General features: G+C 36.4%; 1 protein-coding gene across 1 annotated transcript in view; it reads right to left on the bottom strand.

Annotated features, from left to right (window-relative positions):
- Positions 1–1,303: 1,303 nt before the first annotated feature.
- LOC145980178 (uncharacterized) overlaps positions 1,304–21,310 on the bottom strand; it is a 310,650-nt gene continuing 290,643 nt past the window's right edge. The window contains exons 24-26 of the mRNA XM_083113212.1: positions 10,978–11,145; positions 4,440–4,508; positions 1,304–2,995 (exon numbers count right to left, since the gene is read on the bottom strand). Coding sequence (XP_082969338.1) covers positions 2,865–2,995; positions 4,440–4,508; positions 10,978–11,145 — 368 coding nt within the window. The 3' untranslated portion in view covers positions 1,304–2,864. The remainder of the gene's footprint in view (positions 2,996–4,439; positions 4,509–10,977; positions 11,146–21,310) is intronic.

The following is a 21,310-nucleotide window of genomic DNA, read 5'->3' as shown; positions in this document are numbered from 1 at the left end:
AACTTAATTTCAGGCACTTTGTTTCTCATATTTTGGCACCATCATGAAGATATGATGAAGTTTATACACTTAGTGCTCACTGAATTACAACCACCTACCTAATACTTTGTTGGTCCACCTTTGGTTCAGCGGACGGCCTGGACACAACATGGCATGGATTCCACGAGGTGCTGATATGTCTCCATGGGGATCTGACACCATATATTCCTGATGGCATCCCGTAATAAACCAACTGACGTCGGTGCAGGATGCATGGTTCGAAGAGCTCATTCCAATTTATATGCTACATCTCTGTGGAATGTTCCTCTAGCCAAGCAAGTACAGTCCCGTCTCGGTGGCACCATGCATTGCCGTCCTGGAAAATGCCATTCCCTTGTGGGTAGAAGTGTTGCATTGTGGGGTGTGAGTGGTCCCCTAACACCTCCCGATACACAATGGATGTCACACGGTGGTCCATACGCACCAATGGTCCCAGTCCATGCCAACAGAAGAAACCCCACACCATACAGCCACACCCAGCTTCCTGTACAGCACTCACCATGCAGGAAGGGTCCATAGCCTCGTGCTGTTGGCGCCACACAAGCACACATCCGTCACAGTGGAGTTGAGTTGCAAAAAACATGAATCATCGGACCAACACACCTTTTTCCAATTGTCCACGGTCCAATGAGCATTGTCGTGGGGCCCAAGCGAGACAAAGTCGGCAGTGACAATTCGTGAGGAGTGTGTGACGATTGGGTCGTCTGCTGTGGCCAGTCTGTGCCACCAGTTGCGTGAGATATGGATGTTGTGTATCCAGTGTTGTATTGGTCCCGTAATTCCCGGATGCTGATGGTGCGTTCAGCTGTCACGACACTCTCCCTGCTGTGTCACCTTCCGTATGCCCTTGCAATTCTGCCTCTTGGTGGTCGTTGTCCTGTTTTCTTGCCACTCCCTGTACACCTTCACTACACTGGAATGGACACATCCGATCAGTGCCGCTGTCTGGGTTCTTGATGCACCTGATGCTCTGGCACCCACATTCATGCCCTTTTGGAACGACGTTAAATCTTGACCACCTCCCATTTTAACGTGCGCTGTTCGACTAACATGTGTCTATACATTCAGCACGATGCTTCCAGTCGGGGTGGCCGTATGATCAGAGCAGCTGCTGGGCCATTCCTTGTTGTTTGGAGAGGTGGATGCAATTCAGTGAGCACTCAGTGTATTTTCATCTTCAATTAGACATGCAGAATGTAAGGTATACAGGATTTCTGCTGGACTGCAATCAATACTGAAATAAATCCTCAAAATATAACTTAGTATTCATCAACTTCTTTATTAAATATAATATTGTGAAAAAACATTATGTACATTCTTCAACTAAATGTCAGCTACTTTTATGCCTAGGTTAAGTATAGTTGCCTTGCTTATTCCATACAAAATTCATTTGAAGTGACTTTCTTCAAGAAGATTCAATAGAAGTTGTTATTCTTTATATTTCAAGTTACCATACACAAGTTTCTTAAGTAACAAGACACAAAAACAATAAATTATACACAGCTGTTCAATGTTTGCAAGAAATCAAGAAAGAAGATGAATCTGTGAGTTAGAATCAATAATATACATAAATCTCATTTGCTACAGAAGCGATGACTTAGAAAAATCTAATATCCGAAAATCTAAAATGTCCAACTTTTATAATACATAATTACATTAAAACAAAACAAAAATTCACATCAAATCCAAGAACAAGTAAGACCTGTTCTACATAATACAAAATTCTAAATCACTTTTATTACATTTTTAAAAATTTCTTGCTCTTTTAAAAATAAGTCTTTATGTAAATGTTAAAATTATGTGAAATAATTTTTTTTGAAATCTAAACAAAGGGAAAATATTCCAAGAGTTGAACATTAGGGTATTTTCATGGGTATAATTCTTCTATTACTTAATTTAAAGATAAGAAGAAATTGAATTGTAACTTCATGCACTTTTCTCCACTAGGAATATAAAGGAAATGAAAGTAGTTCCAAGAAAATACACAACCAAAATATCTCCTCCATGTCAAGACACTTTGCAGCATTCACTAATTGACTTGTTATTATGGCAGTGCTTTAGTTCAAAATAATGAATGCCCTAAATCAACTATGTAAGAAAGTAAAATATTCGGTTCAAATCAGTTAGAATATCAGCAAATGTAATCCACTGTTATTTCTTTAATGAGTATTTCCATGCAATGCAGATCAGAAGAATACAAGTGCAGATTTAATTGTTGGTAAAGGTGCATTTTAAGAACAAAATTACATGTACAGAAATATGTTATCATCGATTAAAAATATATATATGATCACAATTGATCATCATAAACAATTCAGATATCACTAGTGAAAAAATGCTGCTAAATCAAGTATTACAACAATAAAAACATAATAAATTATTAAAAATCTTTAATTTTTATTTATTAAGATCCCAGCAAATGTTAGCAATTGGCATTCTATATCATTTCACTGGATATCTGAATTTTTCAGGAACTGATAAAATTAACTATAAAAATATTTTAACTATGTGAAAAATGCAGTCATAACAGGGAAACATAAGTTCATAATCTATCATCTTCAATATCCATGAGTAATGAATATCTATGAACACTTTAAAGGCAAAATATTATCATTTAAAGAAATCAAAGATATATATAAAAAAAAATGACTGAAAGATCAGCAAGCGCTTGTATGTGGCAGTGACAGGTTGTAGTATGGCAGTCATATCAAAGTTTTATTTCTTTCAATTCTTCATGTTTGTTATTACTTTGCTCTGCAAATTTTCTCATCTTAATGTGATTGCTCTGTTGTTTCAGCACACAAAAATTAATATTATGAATGTGATCATGGGCCTTTAACAGTGCCTCCTGGACGTGAAGCTAAGGACTGGACAAAATTTCCTCCAGGGTAATTACAGAATTCACAGAACCCTGGCGGGCCCTGTGGTCCTGGAGCACCTCGTAATCCTGGTAAACCTGTAAATGAAAAGAAATATAAAAAAATAAAATTCATAACTTGTAGGATTTGAGCATAAATATGTTAACCAAATTCTTTTAAATCTGTAAATTTGTTGAATGGTAAAAATAACATTTAGATAGATAATAGCATTTAGATACATTTAAGCATCTAGGCATTTGTAGCAATGCCAATAGGATATTAAGGATCAGTGGTGTTTTAGGTTCAGACCCAACCTTTACATGAAATTTTCTGTAAGGGTGGAGAGAGTGTATGTGTGAGTGTGTTTGTGCCATCATTTCAAGTCCATGCCTTTTTATATAAAGTTTTCAATAACAGGCATCTGTAGCATTATAATGGGATGTTTGTTAATAAATGTTTGGGATAAATGACTGAACTGGGGAGGAGACTATATTCAGAAGTAGTGCATGAAGTATCCCTTCACTTGAGTCCATTTGTATTCCTCTAATAAATACCTACTAGAATTTCATCCCTCGTACATCCTTATCTGATTGTCACATACCTTAGCAAAACGTCAACTTGCATTAACCTGAGAATTAACACCCACCCATGACTCCAATTTCACCATTGCCACCCACACCAAAAGGCACAACATGAACTTCAACCACTTTTTTAGAGTAGTCAGTATCCACCAACTAACCCCATCAACCAACATATCCTCTAATATATGCTGGAAAGAGCCTACATGTGATACCAGAGCCTCTGGACTGAACCTAGCTGCTAGATAGCAAAACTTATGTACATCCTCCCTCGATACCAGACACAATTTCCAATATTTTCCATCCTCACTCACCTACCATCCAACAAGCAGCGTAGAACTGGTAAAAGCACTATTTTGCCCAAGTATCATTACTGTCCACTTCCATTTTCTGCTACACTCCAGTTAACATGAGAACTACCATCTAATCTTTTTTTTTAAAACAAAGTTTATCTTATCTTCAAAGTATTTCTCAGAAAAGATAAAGTATTGTTGTTATCCAATTTATCCTTTTAACTTTTGATTTTTTTATTATTATTTTTTTACACAATACAGTAAAAAATTTTGTTCACAGAGATATATCTTATTTTTCTGGAATGTAGCATGCTAGGCAAATATTTCAAACACTAAAAACTAAAAAGAAGTAGTAGTGATAGTTTGGTATAATTAAGAGAACATTGGATAAATGTACAAGCAAGGCCATGGAACATATAATCATAATATAATCGATTATCATGATAATTCATTTCTTCAGTATCAAAATATTGACTCAAACATATTTTCTACCTAATTATAATTTTGAGTTCTGCATTGTAAAATATATACAAGCAATCTTGTCGTTTACACAATTTAGTGATATTTTATATTTTTGTGAAAAGTGAATATGCAGTTAACTACTGCACATACTATGTAGAAAAATAGCATGCACAAATGTACATTCCTTTACTTTACAAGAAATAGCTCACCTGCTCTTCCAGGCTCTCCTCTTTCTCCTGGTCTTCCTGGGAGACCTATTCCTGGAGGACCAGTAGGACCTGAAAAAAATTAAAAAAACAAAAATAAAACTACATGAGCACCTGCCTACAAAATTTTGTTAGTAACAGTTAACCTGTACATGTGGTGTATGTATATATGGTGATTTGACTAATTTCCCAGGCAATGGCTGCTCCAATATTCTTCCAAATATGAAGGATGGAACCTATATCATTCTAGATGCCCTTATCCCACCATTCCTTTGGTTCTCCTCCAAGATTACTTACTAATATCTTCCTCAGACCAGATTTCTTCCATTCTCACTCTATGACTGGCTCATTTAAATATTTGTATGTAAGTGGGGAGGATAAACCCCACTTTGTAAGTTTGTAAGTTTCATCAGTATATCTAATTATCCATCCTGTGTGTAATATAAAATGTTTTTGAGGATACTTATGGCTCAAGGAGTGAACTAACAGCTTGTTCTGTGAGATGGATTTCACACCAAAGTGACAAGTGACATGTGTTGCTTGAGAATTTCCCCATCAAGTGCAGGTTTCTGCATCTTGTCATGCCACTATTGCATGAAACGTTCCTGTTGATTGACTTGTTCCCAAGTGGCATGTATCAAACATTACTTTGTCACTTTAGTCTGACTGCATACTTCAAATCAATATACATTGCAATATTATGATTAATGCAGTATTACTTAATATTACCGTATTAAAGTAAACTCTAATTGTACGAGGGGGTATCAAAAAGTTTTAATTATCCCCATGAAATAATTGAGACAGAAAGTTGAGTTTTATATCCTTTTATTGTGACTTCTCTACATAGTCACCATGCAGAGTTACACATTTCTCCCAGCGTTTTTTCATCTGTCGAAGACCATCATTGTAGAACTCTGCAGATTGCATGGCAAACCAGCGCTCCACCTCCAATATGACATCGTTAGTGTTGTCAAAATGGCGACCCCGAAGTGGATTCTTCATATGTGGGAAAAGGAAAAAGTCACTTGGTGCTAGATCGGGAGAATAGGGCAGGTGAGGTAATAATTCATAGCCACAACGGTGAGCTTCAAGAACCGCTGCTTGCGATGAATGAGCGGGTGCATTGTCCGCAAGGAGACGGATCCCTTTGGAGAGCATGCCGCGACGTTTTTCCTTCACAGCATCTCGTAACTTCCTCAGAAGTGAGCAGTAGTGTGTCCCAGTGATAGTTTCTCCCTTCCGAAGGTAGTCTGTAAGGATGACCCCATGACAATCCCAAAACACTGAGAGCATGACCTTCCCAGCAGACCTTTGCATCTTTGCTTTTTTGTGGGGAGGGGACGAGGGGTGCTTCCATTGTTTGCTCATCTCTTTTGTCTCAGGATCATATAGGTAGATCCAACATTCATCCATAGTTATCATACGGGCAAACAAATCTTCCTCGTTTTGTTCCAAAATGTTCAACATCTGACTCGACATGTCACGCCGTGTTTGTCTCCGAAGAGGAGTGAGCAAACGCGGAACCCAGCAGGCCGACACCTTAGACATATGCAATTCCTTACGAATAATATTCCAAACACTACCATAACTGAGTCCACTTTGTCGCATGATGTTTTGGATAGTTATGCGTCGATCTTCCAGTATCAGATCCTCGATTTTCTTCACCGTGGCGGCGTCATCCGTGGATGATGGACATCCAGATCTAGGTTCATCTGTAACAGACATGTGACCTGTTTGGAAATGTCTCTTCCACCTCACAATAGTGTCATAGGATGGGCAATCAGCACCATACACAACTTTAATTTCTTCATGAATTTGGCGGGCGTTGTGACCCTTCAAATGCAGAAACTTAATAATGCTGCGAGCTTTGATCTTCTCCATTTTGCACTTTCCTGACAACTAGCGCCACTTATTAAGAACAGAAATAACACACATTAATAATTTTCACTACAGAACACATAGAAGGTCTAATGACTACAGAAGCAAAGTTTCATCGAAATCACTCAATAAATTCTGGGGGATAATTAAAACTTTTTGATATCCCCTCAGGAGTGAACTAACAGCTTGTTCTGTGAGATGGATTTCGCACCAAAGTGACAAGTGACATGTGTTGCTTGAGAATTTCCCCATCAAGTGCAGGTTTCTGCATCTTGTCATGCCACTATTGCATGAAACGTTCCTGTTGATTGACTTGTTCCCAAGTGGCATGTGTCAAACATTACTTTGTCACTTTAGTCTGACTCCATACTTCAAATAAATATACATTGCAATATTATGATTAATGCAGTATTACTTAATATTACCGTATTAAAGTAAACTCTAATTGTATATTAAAAACCAACTTATATTTCTACAAATTCTCCCTTCTTATCATCTAGATGAGTACACAAGTATGAGAAGTATATTGTCATGATTGTGTTAATGTTTTCAAAATAAGATATTGTGTATATTATATCCTCATTGTCTGAATTAATATTTTAAATTTATTCTAATTTATTTCTAATACAATTTCCTTCACTTTTTTATTCTCAAAACTTGAAACATTCTTCTTAATGCTCTACATGAGAGTCAGATATTGAGTGTAGCCAAATATTTATATTTTATATTTTGTATTTGGTATAAATTTCAACTGCCAGATAACCAGATCTCAGATTTTGGGGCAAATGTATATTTCATTCCAATTGAAACAAATGAGAATCAATAGTATATCTAATATTTCACAAAAACTTGTGAGTATTGACACAGTTTTATAATAATAACCCATGACGTAACATTCCCGTGAGGGCCAGGGCCTACCCACCGACTGCCAGCCTGATCATCCAACCAGCTACGGGATGACCTGTGGTCAGCACAACGAACCTCCCAATGTTGTTGTAGGTTTCCATGACCAAGTTACGCTACTAATTTGTAGCTTCCCAATTTTCTCACTATGGTGTGTTGCCACTGGTGCCATACACACGCTGAAATCTGAGGAGATAAGATGTTATGGTCCACCTCCCCCCCCCCCCCGAGACTCAAATCTGCAGATGCCCCATAGTCAGAACTCAAAGCTTGCACCTTAGACTGCATGGTAACTGTGCAGAATCGACACGGTTTTATAGTCCTAAAAATTCATCAATTCCGCTCTAAAGCCCAGATGAGAAAAATGGAAGGGGGAGTAACACCTCATTAAAACACTGTGGTTCAGTTTGCCTGGCTGATAGAATCATGATTACAATAAAGTCTTCAATTGCAGATGCAGAAAAAAAAAGGAGTTCTTCAGAGACCAGAGATCTTATTAGAAGATATATGGTCCAACATGAATATAGCACTTGCTTTACTTGGAAGAAGTCATTAAATATTGACTGAATCTGTTCTTCAAATCTAAATAACATCTCTGGTAATCTAAATTCTCTACAAAATAACAATAATGTGCCTGTGCAATGGACTCAATAAACATTTAAAAAGAATCTACTATATTTCCTGAGCAACCTATCCTAAAATCTACAAGGTACTTTCCTTTTGATGTGCCCACAGTTGAAATATCATTATTAGCTAGTATTATATTTATATTCCAACGTGTTTCATTTTGTACCTTCTGTGAAATAAATGCTGGGAATTGTTCATTTAAAAAGCCCGTGTAAAATACATGATTTTCTTTTACTTTAAGTTGATACCAATGTCCCTAATTGTCACGTAGAGTTTTGGTGCGATCTGTCGATTAGTTTGTTTACAGCGGTTGGTTAAGTTAGTCGACCTCAAGTGTGCTCTGCGATTTTTAATATGGATATAAATATCGAACAAACAGTTTGCCTCAAATTTTGTGTTGACAACGAAATTTCTTGCGCTGAATCATTGAAAATGTTGGAGAAGGCCTACAGTGAGTACTCCTTATTGAAAACACAAGAACATGAGTGGTACAAAGCATTCAAAGATGGACGAGTGGTTGAAGACTTGCCTCATTGCAGTCGACCTTCAATATCTTCGACTGATGAAAACATCAACGAAGTGAAGGAAAAGTTGATGGAAAATCGTCATTCAAGCTTAAGGAAGATAGCTCAGGATATGGACATGATTCACGAATTCGTTGAGACATCTTAGTTGATGTCTTGAGTATGAGACGCATCACTGCACAGCTTGTTCCAAAGGAGCTTAATTTTCTTCAAAAAGATCACTGCAAATGGGTTGCTAAAGACACGTTTGAACGAGCCAATTTAAACCCTACATTCATGAAAAATATCATAACAGGTGACGAGACATGGGTATATGAGTTTGACATGCAAACCAGCCAGCAAGCTTCAAAATGGGACTTCGATAACAAGTCGAAACCGAAAAAACACGTTAATGTCGCTCCAAAATCAAAGTCATATTGACTGTTTTCTTTGACTATCATGGTGTCATCCACTCAAAATTCCTTCCGGAGGGGCAAACAGTGAACATACAATATTATCGAGGCATTATGAGGCATTTGAGAGAGAATGTTTGCCAGAAAATGGCAGATATGTGGAAGAACAATTCTTGGATTTTGCACCACGATAATGCGCCATCGCACACATTGATCCTTGTACGTGAACTTTTGACCAAAGTCTCAACGAATGTCATCGATCAAGCACCGTATTTTCCGTGTGACTTTTTTTGTTCCCCAAATTCAAAACGCCACTTCGTGAAAGATGTTTTGAGTCCATTGAAGCCATAAAACAAAATTCGCAGAAGGAGCTGAAGGTCAAACTGGAAAGTGCCTATAAGATGTGTCTCGACGACTGGATTATTCATTGGTATAAGTGTATCAAATCAAATAGGACCTATTTTGAAGGGGAAGAAATAGATTTGAATGATTAAACCAATATTTTGAGTTTTATTGAACAATTTCCGGTATTTATTTGACAGAGCAGTATATGGGGCAAATTATGTTTTTCTGCAGTCACTGGGCAGAAAACTCATCTAGTAGTTCCATGACTTTATAGTTTGCGTATCAATGATATCATTAGATACTGGCAAATTTTAAAAATTATATGCAAACGATGTTGAAATTGGCTGATACATTTTGGTTCAAACAAATTGGTTGATACTTTTTTATTTAAATCATGCAGTATAGTTAAATATGAAAATATGCTCAATGAAATAATATATTTAATGATAGGGAAGAACAAGCCAAGGCAACAATATTATATACAGAGTGTCCCTAAAGGTACTTTACAACTTGATGTCTTACAGCACAATTTGTAACTGCCAAAAAGAAATATACCATGTCCCATTTTATTTACCAACACATGATGTGTTATTGTGCATTAGTCCACTTCAACAAGTGCACCTCTATAGCACATACAACATCTAATCGAAATTCCAACTCTGTTCCTGTCAGCTGTGGCAATGGCAGCTCTTTTTCGGGCCTTCAAATCATCAAGATCAATGACAGGAGTGCTGTGCACTTTGTCTTTGACTAGCGCCACAAAAAGACATAGAGGGGTGTAATGTCATTGGATCTAGGAGGCATAGCAATTGGACCATCCCTTCCAATCCAACATGCTGGAAATGTCCTGTCCAGGGCATCTCTCACATCTAAGGCCCAGTATAATGGTTCACCATCTTGCTGAAAAAGGACTGTTGGTTGATGGTCAGCCAGCATATGAAGGTAATTTCTAGCATTAACTGTTTCTTCGGCAAAAAAGAATGGGCCTAAAATGTGGTCAACCAACAAACTGCACCAGACATTAACTTTGGGAGTGTCACCTCCCTTACCATATGTGGATTGGTTGAGCCACAGATGCGTATATTATGTTTATTGACTTTATTGCACACATGAAAAGAAGATTCATCAGAAAATGCCACTTTGGTTAGAAAATTGTTATCATCTTCCAAACGTGCAAGAATGTTGTCAGCAAATCGCATACCCTGTAGTCTATGATTCTGTTTGAGAGCCTGTAGTAGTTGTAATCAGTATGGATACATAGGTGCTTTTGGAGTACTCTGTGTATTGTCATGCAAGGGATTTGCAGCTCTTGTGATGTCTTCCGAATAGACTTCTGCGGTGAACGCTGGAAAGATGGATGTATCCATTGTGTGTTTTCTTCACTTACTTTGGCATGTTTACATGATGCTCCATATCCACACTACCTGCCTGCATGAAGTTGTTGAACCACTTTCGTATAGATGGATGATATGGTGGTGGCTACCTGTATCATGTTCTGAAGTCTCTCTGCACCTGAGTGTCCGATTTGGTTTCAATAAACCATGCCACGCACTGCGCTTTTTCTTGTGCAAACATCGTTTTTAAATTATTCAGCTCCTGTCACTTGGAATAGGCAAGAAAGTTATTCAATACCTGACAAAGAAGAACTTTAGGCATTGGTGAATCACCTACAATAAAGTATATTCCTCTATGTCAATTACAAGTTGGGCTTTATGACATCAAAGTTGTAAAGTAAGTTTTGGGACATGGTGTATTTATACAATAATATTTTTAGTCTAACTTTTTATTTAATTTATTATACCGTCAGTCTTACATGACAACAAGAACATTTCTTGTGATTAAGTGGTGAAGCATGTAAGATTTTCTTCTTACCTGGAAGACCACGTGGTCCCATTGCACCCTCCATGCCAATTCCCTCTGGCCCTCGGTCGCCTTTATCACCCCGCTCTCCCTTATGTCCTGGGGGTCCTGGAGGTCCAGGTATTCCTGGCAAGCCTGTAAATCCTCTCTCTCCTGGTAAGCCTGCAGGTCCAGGGTCTCCTGCAGAATAATGGAGCTGTTAGTACTTGTTAATATGTTTTATGTATTAAGGCTTAATGTAAAACATTTGCATAAAAAAGACTAGAAACTGACTAACGTTTGTGTGCATAAAACATATGGGTTTGTTTTCAAGCAAAATTGAATCTAATGATGTTTTGTTCTACACCAAAACAAAATCAGAAGTTTATACTTTGTGAAAAATATATAAATTATAGAAGAATGATTTAGATTTTGGAATGAGGTGTGCGTTAACAGCCTAAAACAGATGAAATTTGCTGTAAATATGACAATCACGAAAACTATATAGAGGTAGAAGTTAACATTTGACTCTTTATAGATGACAGCAAATTTAGATTTGGGATGAACACCCTATACATACGTATATGTAAGTAGTGCACACAAGGTAGAGAAACTGTACATTTTACCAGTGACACACACTGAGGAGTAGCGAGTCTAGCAGTGATAGATCAATCAATCTCACATCTCTAATAATTTTCAAATTGCAATATTTATTGTCTTGTTGAAGCCGCAGTTCATAAGGGACACTATTTGCCACTCAGTTCTCACCCCTCACTACGATTAGCAAGCATACTGGAAGTAGCTAGTCTAGAAGCCTTAAGCCTCCCCAATGGCGCCTTGTAATCAAGGGGGCCCGGGTTCGATACCCAGTGGAGTGGTTTGGATCCCACTTTAGGTCCAGTCCATATTAGTCTTACCATGCATAGTGTGGACTTAAAACATCAACTCAATCAATCAAGTCCTTTTGACCACATCACAGGTTTCAGTAGAGACAGACACAGAATAAAAGGAAAATGGAAGATTTTCATCCCACCTTCTCGCCCATCAGCACCTGCACAGATTGAAAGGGCATGGCTTCAGGTTCTCTAGTGTATTAGGAACAGATAGAGGACTCATTTTCCTCAATTTCCTTCCATTTTGAGCACAAAGCATGATGCATTCATGTGGCTTGAAGTCTAAATTATTTATGAAACAAAAAGTAAATATTTTGTGTGTGGACTAATTGCTGGAAGCAGTTCCTTTTTACCTATGGAATGTAATTATTAATTGTAATAAAATAAAAATTAATATAATTATTAATTATAATAATGTAAAAACCCTCTCTTCATTTTAGTATTATTATCTTCAAATATACTAACCTCTTGGCCACAAGTAGGAGAGTTAACGAATACATTTTGACAAGCATAACAATCTGAAATATGTATGTGTGTAATAGTGGGGAGGAGGGTGTACTGTACTTTGTCTGTAGTGAAGTAATGGGATAACGTTCCAGTGAAGAGGGCAAATTATGCAAAGTCTCTCATCAGTTTCCTCAATGTGTTAATTTGCATTTTTGCCATTTCACATAACTTTTCTGGGTTTTGAACTTTAATTGTGGCTAACAAACTCATGTAAATAATGAAGGGTAGTTGTACAACATTCGGAATTTGAACTCCAAAACCTTTTTTGCATTGTGGTGTACTTTTCAAAGATCACTTTCTTAATCCCTCAGGTCTCTGTGTTTTGTGTGTGTGCTTATATGCATAGACTCAATCAAAAAGTTTCTAAAGGAGGCCAGGCTTCTGTACAAGTATCTTGAATGTTAATGTTGTTAGGAAAATATGGCAAGATAATTATAATGACTTAGGAGTTTGGTTTGAGTTGCTGTTTTAAGTCCACTTTATGCACAGTAAGGCTAATCGGGACTGGACCTACAGTTTAAAGTGGAATCGGAACCACCAGGTATCGAACCCGGGACCCCTTGATTACAAGGCAATGACGCTACCACTGCGCCATTGGGGAGGCCCTATAATGACGTAGGAAAATGAAGTCCAAACGAGAGTTATGACCAACATAATACTTCCATTCTAATTGTTATTTGTTAATTTAGCATCTCTATTTAATTCCAACAGTAAGAATTGATCTACTATAACATTGGATGCAAATCGTGTATAATTCTTGAAGTGAAACTTCATAGAAGATTCAGGTTTACAGACACAGATGGATAAATAAAATTCAGGTCTGATGATAAGTTATCACTTTCATTGAAATACCTAAATTCTTTCGTCTGTATTGAATCAAAACTGCAATTTATGCATTTGTATGTGGAGGAGGGGAGGAGGTGGTGCAAAATACTTTAAAAATTACCCATATCAGTTACTACTCCAAGGTCACAGCATGTCACTGCATTTTAATGTTCTCAGTTTTTTTAATATATCATACAAACAGATGTAAATAAGATAGTTCAAAGCCATTGATTTTGTCTTATATTTTTCCTTCATAAAACTGCCACATATCTGAATAAATTTAGGTTAAGCAGATTGTATGTTCTATCATATATTTCAAAGGTATCATGATTCAGAAACACTTGCTTTATTATGTACCATGCACCCACAGTGATACCAAAGCAACATTTTAATACTTTTAAATACCAAAATTATGAAAGCATAATTTGCAATATATCACATTTTTCAGTCAAAATTAAAGGTGTACGAAAATAGATAGTATAACAATGAAATATAGCATTCCTAATCATATGAATGCTTGGCTACTTTCACACAGTAAAAGCAAATGGAAATTAAACAACAGGCATGCATACCCCCAAAACAATCACTCCCTCCCATGACAACCATATGCACCTTGTGTGAATGTACTTGCATGAAGAGAAATTCCAATATTTGTGAATATAAAGGGTGTTCCAACAAGTATGCCAGATTTGAATTATGGCATTATTATTATTATTATTATTATTATTATTTATTATTATTAAAGTAGGGTTACAATTAAGCTTACATTTTTTTACATTGATTCCGAACTACAAAAACAGCTTTTTGCTGTTTACACAAGAGTAATAAGAACTTGAATGAAAAAAAAACATTGTTAATGTCTTGTTGTTGTTTGGTTGGCAGCACTGAACCACAATATTGTTACAAAATGGTTGTAGCCTTATTTGAATTGTGTGAATATTGAACACTTGTGGTTTCTGCAGGATGGTGCTACCAGCCACACCTCACTCCTTGCTGCGCACGACACATTTTCGAGCTAAGTCCTCTCGCGTAATGGCGACCAGAACTGGCAAGGTCATGTGACCTGACACCCTGTGGCTTCTTCCTTATGGAGGTTTGTGAAATCACAGTTTTATGAAAACAATCCCCGAACCCTACCAGAACTCAAGGAGGAAATTCAATGAGCAAGTCTGTGTAAGAGTCATCAGTAATTACATCAATAGAGTGACTACATGCAGAGCAAGTTGTGGGGCACATATGACAGATATTATTTTTCATAATTAACTGGCAACATGTACCCTTTGTAATGATGTAGAAAATATGCCATTTCATGAAGATATTCTCTCTTCCACGCTATTAAATTCGGTGTTCTTATTAGGACACCATTTTTTATAAGTATCTTACTTATTTAATTTATTTTTTATGCTTCACTCTAACAGCAATATTATGAATCATAACCCTTTTTTTAAGTTACAATTTGTAAATGATGTATGATATATGTGGGACATAATAACATTATGTGTTAAAATTAAATTAAATTAATAGAAAGGGAAATAAATTACATTTAATCAAATATTACAGTTGGTGCAGGAAACAACAAAATACCAAAATTCGTTATGGAAGGTCTAAATGGATGGAGTACTCACTAAGAACTGAATGTTAGGGTACCTTAATTTTAAGGCAGCCCGTATACACTTAATACTTTTGTAAATGTAACTTTTGTAACACTTTTTTTCTTGGGAAAAATAGAAGTGTGCTGAATATATTTATTAAGTATTTGGCAAATTTCATTGAAATAACACAAGAGTAATAAGAACTTGAATAAAAAAAAAAACATTGTTAAATAATATCTCTGAAATATCTCCAATAGTAAGATTACTGGGATATTCATTACATAAATATTGGGTTGATGCATAAATTCGTAGCATTTTTTTCACCATGGCAAAAGTATTTTTATTTTAACTTGAGATGAACAGAAGACATAAATTTATCAGTAATATATTTTCTTTCATTGTCTATGACTTTCTACCAACGCTAGGCCAGGTTATCGATTTTAAAACATGAAGAAATCAGCTGATTCGGGGTTAAAAGCATCGTCAAGCCAAGTTTGAAGAGCATTTTCATCACCAAAGGAGCTTCCTTGAAGATTGATGGATTGAGAGCTGAATAGGTAGCAATCCGAGGGCACAAGATCGGGGGGAGTAAGGAGGATGTGGAATAACCACTCAACCAAGATCCTAGATAGCAGCTTTTGTCATGTTAGCAGAGTGTGACTGTGCAATATCGTGTTGCAGCACTTGATGCTGTCTTCCTGGCCTACTTGTTGATTTGGTTGTTTTCATTTGAGGCGTGCGGTATCCTGAACCTTTTCCATGGAATGGAAATATCGCACGATGGTTGAATGGTCCCAGTTCATCACATTTGCTAATTCTAGAGCTGACTGATGTTGATCCTCGTGGATTAAAGCATTTAAACTGCCTTGATTAAAGCCCGATGGTCTTCCAGAACGTGGAGAAACACTTAAGTCAAAAATGCTGCCTTTGTACCAACAAAACCATTTTCTTGACTTGATTTCCCCATTAGCATTCTCTCCATACAAGGGGCAAGTGTTTCGAGCCACCTCTGCTGCTATTGCCCCTATGTTAAATTCAGACAGAAGAATATATCGGAAATATTTAATTTCCCACTGAACACTTGTTGTTCTTTAGCCTATACATAACATCATCTTTCTCCAAATCTGTAAAATTCAATGTGTATTCACAAACATAACAATGCCACTCCAATTGATGAACATTAAACGATAAACAAACTCCTAACACCGCAGTGTTGCCATACCAAACACAAACACTATCAACTTATGTATCAACCCAATACATACACATATTTGCAATATCAAGAATGACTGTCTAGTAAAAAAAATACTGTAAATATAACATTATTAGAATGTAATGGACACATAATTATAGATATATATATACACTACAGATTAGATTCAAATTAGAAAAACATTCAACTAGACATTTGAAGAACGGCCCTAGAGGCCGAAACACGCCCGCTCCAATAAAGGCGATTTTATTATTATTATTATTATTATTATTATTACAGATTACAAGTTTTTAAAAATGTTATTTTAATATTCATCACATTCACAATGCACGTGATCAGGATGAATGCAGAAATGTTACATTGTGGTAAGTATTTCTGTAACTGTTAGTATTTTCTGAATTTTGTAAATTTTGATGCTTTTGTGATTAATAGAAATGCAAACTTAAGCAGAATTTCTACTGTAAATCTAAATACAACTAAGAAGCAAATCTGTTACCTGTTTTATCAAATTATCTTTTGTGTGCTGTTACTATATCAGGTAAAACCTGATTATCAAAGAGGTTAATGTTTGTTGAAGAAAATGTACATTGTTAATGTTATATTTATGTATTTAATAGTGTTACAATAACCCCAGAATGTACGAAGACCTTATGAATATCCCACTGATATCCAGTGGATATCTATTGATATTCCTGGATGGGAAATGAAAGACATGGTAGAAAACTAATGTACCAAAAATAATTTCTCAATTATCTGCAAAACTGTCTCCTTCTTATGTGTTTTATTCATTTTGATGGCCACAGCCACCATCTTTTGATGCAGAAATGGCAGCAAGAAGAATTGAAAGAAATTACAAGTGGAGAAAAAAAAGATGATGTGTGAGTGTGTTCGAAACTATCATGGGCTTTTTCTGAAATGTTTCCAGAATTGTATAGATATTGATCAATGCACTATGGATCTTTGCATAAATATATGTTGAGCACATATAGTGTTGCTCTTGAAAATATTTTTATCATTATCTAGACTAAAAATGTTTGTTTGGAAACAAGTATGGGGTAAATATTACATCAAAGTGGCCAAATAAAAGATAAACACTGTACCAGCTAACTGTAGACCAGGCGAACGAGAACAACTCTCTCCACAAGTAGTGACATGAGACGGCTCCACCAATGAACAGTGAGAGAAACGGGATTGTGTAATGGACGACTTTAGTTACCCGCTTTCCCTGCTTCACTCTGCAGCATTGCAAACTTTTGAAAATGATAACACCGTACCAGGCGCGGCTCGTGCATTATTTACCCGGGGGTTCACTGAAGTCATGTGACATATATTCAGTTTCCAGAAAATAAACTTCCTTCGCCTAACAAAAGGATGGGGGGCGGGCTTAAAAGATTTGTCCAGAATTTTTTTTATATGGGAGTATAAGGTTTTGTATTAGGGGTGTGCGAATAAATTTAGGGCTGAAACTACAATAAATTGTGCCTTTATGAAAAAAGTTGAGTTTTGTTGGAATGGACGTCCTCAAGTAGGGGCAAGTAATATATTTTTTCCTCAGGAGGAGCAAAAAACACTCCTTCAGTCTGAAGTTACTGCAATGCTTTTATAATAATTACCAAAAATTACTGTGACTGAAATTAAATTATATGCGTGTAATATATAATTTTTGGTTTACATTCAATTTCCATGGGGGCTGCCCCCTTTTCCCCTTCCGGACGTCCATGCCGACTAATCAGAACTGGTCCTACATTTATTAAAGGGAAATGGCAACTAATGGCATGTGCATACTAGAAATCGAACCTGAGACCCTTTCATTGATACAAGATAGCTTTGTTCAAATTTGGGGCTGGTCGACCAGCACACGCTTTTTTTCAGTGGACAAGGAAGTTCGTTTACATTAATTACATGCATTTCTATCGGTCATTTCTTACCTGCGCGGACAGCAACGCCTACATGTGACATAACCTAGGTAAAGTCCATCCCTCGCTTCACTCGCAGCATCACTTAATACTTTCCAACAAGTATCCAAGCACTTCAAAAACTAACAAATTTGAGACGATTGACACCGAGCGACAGCGAGTCACGTCTTCGCGCCATTCTTTCTCTTTCGCGAACCCGAAGTGTTTCCACCTTTAAGGAAAAACCTCTGAATGCATGCACGAGCTATTTTGGTAATGTATCTCCTTTATTTTAATTCATTGCATCTAATTCCAGCTTTTATTTGTTTCCACTCATCCATCTCTGCCACAATTTTGCATTTATTCCAAGAAGTTCAGTACAAAAATGATACAAAGAGAATATTGAATATGTAATGTGTGCGCTTCAAACTTGAACCGCACACAGCAACACTGGAAGGGAGGAAGCAGCGAGATCGGAGCCTTGTCCCGCGCCTTCTGCGAGAGAACGAACTGCGCATGACCGTTGGGTTGAACATAGGTTCTGCAAATCTCATCTTCCATGTATTTTGTCCTATACCCTCCTCGAGCTTCTGCTCCCGCACGAAGCTTTCACAATGGCAAGAGCTGTCCTGTGGGGGTTCAACTGAGGGTCTGTATCAGGGTGGCCGAATCGCGGTTTCTTCTTCTCAGCAAAAGAGTTCACCGTATTACGGGCACAAATACATGACTTATTGTGTAGAATTTTTAGCGAAATAATGTGAAAATGTAAAGACATTGTTTATTGTTCATTCTCGAGGTGATTATCGTATATTACTGGGGGTTCACTGATCCTGTGCGCTATAGGGCCAACCGCGCCTGCACCGTACGCACACGGCAAACGGATCGTATTTTTGTCTCCAGCTCCGTACGCTTGGTATAAGAATTTCCTAGGGAAATATTAGGGATAAAGCAGCAAGTGCAAATTTTGATAAGGCGTACATTTAGCATATGGACTAAGGTTTGGATCATACATCCGTACATGCCATGAAATTTCTGTATACGTACGGTAATGACCATACGGTTTGCAACACTGCATTTTCAGAACTCGATTTCCCTCCTCCTCCTCTGCCACTATGCACGGCCCTGCTCCACAGTTTGCTGGGACAGGGTATAGAAGCACTTGTTCAGTGCTACAAACAATTTTCATCAATGCCTATGGACCGCTTGAAATTTATTTCAATTCCTCCTGCTAGCATTTCTACAGGAGAGCATAGTGGCAGTGGCCACTAAAATTAATAGAACAACAAATAAAACTTCTTGCGCACAAGTGAGTACTTCTTTTCAGTATATTAGTTTGCTACTGTGTCTTTCATTTCCAAAAACATCAAGAATCATAAAGTGTACAATAGAATATTATGTTTATGAGCTGTTTTTAGAAAAACAAAAGGAATAACAAATGAATTTCATTTTAGCCATTTTTCAATTTTTGAACTGAAGAGTTTCTCATCAAGTGAAAATGTTTGAACAGCTGTCAATTAATCATACTTCATTGTTCAACAGTATAAGAAACTCACTTTGATTGCAGTGAAGCTGGAAACCTAAAATCAAATCCAGGCTTTGTGATTGGATTGCTCAATCATGAATTTCATCAAGTATCTACTTACATCATCGTCTAGATGAAGGTATGGAAGATTGAAATTGATTGACCAAAAATGTGATGGGATTCATGAGCAGATACAGATTTTATTTTTCAGGATGTGAACAGAATATGCTGTAAGCATATGATATTGAAAATTCAATGTGTAGATTGTTCTACATATTAAAGACAACAAGACTCATGCATGTGTGTCAAGACAATACCCGAATCAATCAAAATGTGTCCTCTTCATAAACAATCATGCCACACCAGTTCTTTGTAAAGAAATAAAATTAAATTAAATTGAAAAATATGTTTTACGTGCACTCTAAGTTCGAAAAGCTGATCAGGACAGGGTTTCAGTTAAAATTGGAATCAAAACCACTGTGCATATGGAGAGAAAGTGGGCAAGAAAGGGTAAACAAGACATTTTTCCACAAAAAACTGCTCAAACCAAAAAAACATTACTAACCCATATCCCTGAACATAGAACCATAAACACTCTCTACTTTAGTGTGCTTTCTATTTTGTACTCTTGTCACATGAATGTTTCGTATATTTTTACATATTAGTATAAGAGCAGAGCATAAAATTTTCACATATAGCACTGCTTTACTTCAAACAGGGAGATACATAGGGACAGAGCTGATTTTGGAATACCTGAAATCTGTTTCTTCAAATTTAACTACTGCTTGAAGTCATGCTCTAGTTACAATATACAAGTTACAATAAATTTAAATTATTTATGTAATAAAATACAATTAAATAAAATGATAGAAATATAATATTTATATTTAATGCTCTCACTGTTCCAGTTAATCTTATGCTGTAATATGTCAGCGGTTGTATAAATATATTTAAATTATTTCCAATTTATTTTAAGAGACTCAATTAAACTTCAAATATATACTGCTGGACAATGAAAACCGGACACTTTAATATTTGACATCTGAATTGCAATAACAGCTCGCAGGTATATTACAGAATGTTCGGCAGATCATGTAGTACCATATGCACCATTCATAGGCTCGGACTTTGTTTATGCATTCGTACTTAATTCAGTTTCTGCAACATTTAGTTAGCCCTTGTACCAGAGCTTTTATCGACCCATTGCGTTTTCACAAAAAATGCAAGTGTCCGGTTTTTTTTGTCCAGCAGTATATATTAATGCATTATTGCAACACTTTTTTTTTTACATGCAATGTGTTAATTATGTTTTAAAAATGTATGTTGTGTAAGATATGTGTTAGTACACCAAAGTTGTATGGACAGATGTGAATTCTTCAGTATAAATAAGGAAATAGAAAATGTTTCCCAAGAAAACTATGAAATATGACTAGCGAGCAGAAGAAAAAGTATACAAAGAGAATTCAGGATTTGAACATTCAGTATTTTATTAAATAAATCATTAAGTTTTTAATATATATCAGAAAACACATTGCACCTCCCATTTTTTATCTCTTACATACTATCAATTGAAATTTAGCAATGAATGGAAGGAAAATATTTTAAGAGTCCTTAAATAAGTTTGACAAATATACATAAATTTGGAAATATTACTTATGTCACATAATTTGTAGTAAATGAAGAAAATTACAGTAAAATGGTGTTAATTCTCGAAAGGGAAGGAGAGAAATAACTAAGCAAGAGTAATGGGTACCTGGGATGCCTTGATACCCTTGTTGTCCCATTCTACCTGGCCTACCAATACCAGGCTGTCCGGGGGGACCGCGGAGACCAGATGTTAGTTCATCCCATCTGTCTGTACAGAGACAAACAGCACTCAATAGTATTCAAATATTTATGTATTTATTTTAATGTTCCTG

Source organism: Lepisma saccharinum, chromosome 27 (assembly GCF_977018435.1).
Source record: "Lepisma saccharinum chromosome 27, izLepSacc3.1, whole genome shotgun sequence".
NCBI classification, from domain to species: Eukaryota; Metazoa; Arthropoda; class Insecta; order Zygentoma; family Lepismatidae; genus Lepisma; species Lepisma saccharinum.
The sequence above is the reverse complement of the archived record's forward strand: the minus strand, read 5'-3'. Positions and strand labels throughout refer to the sequence as shown.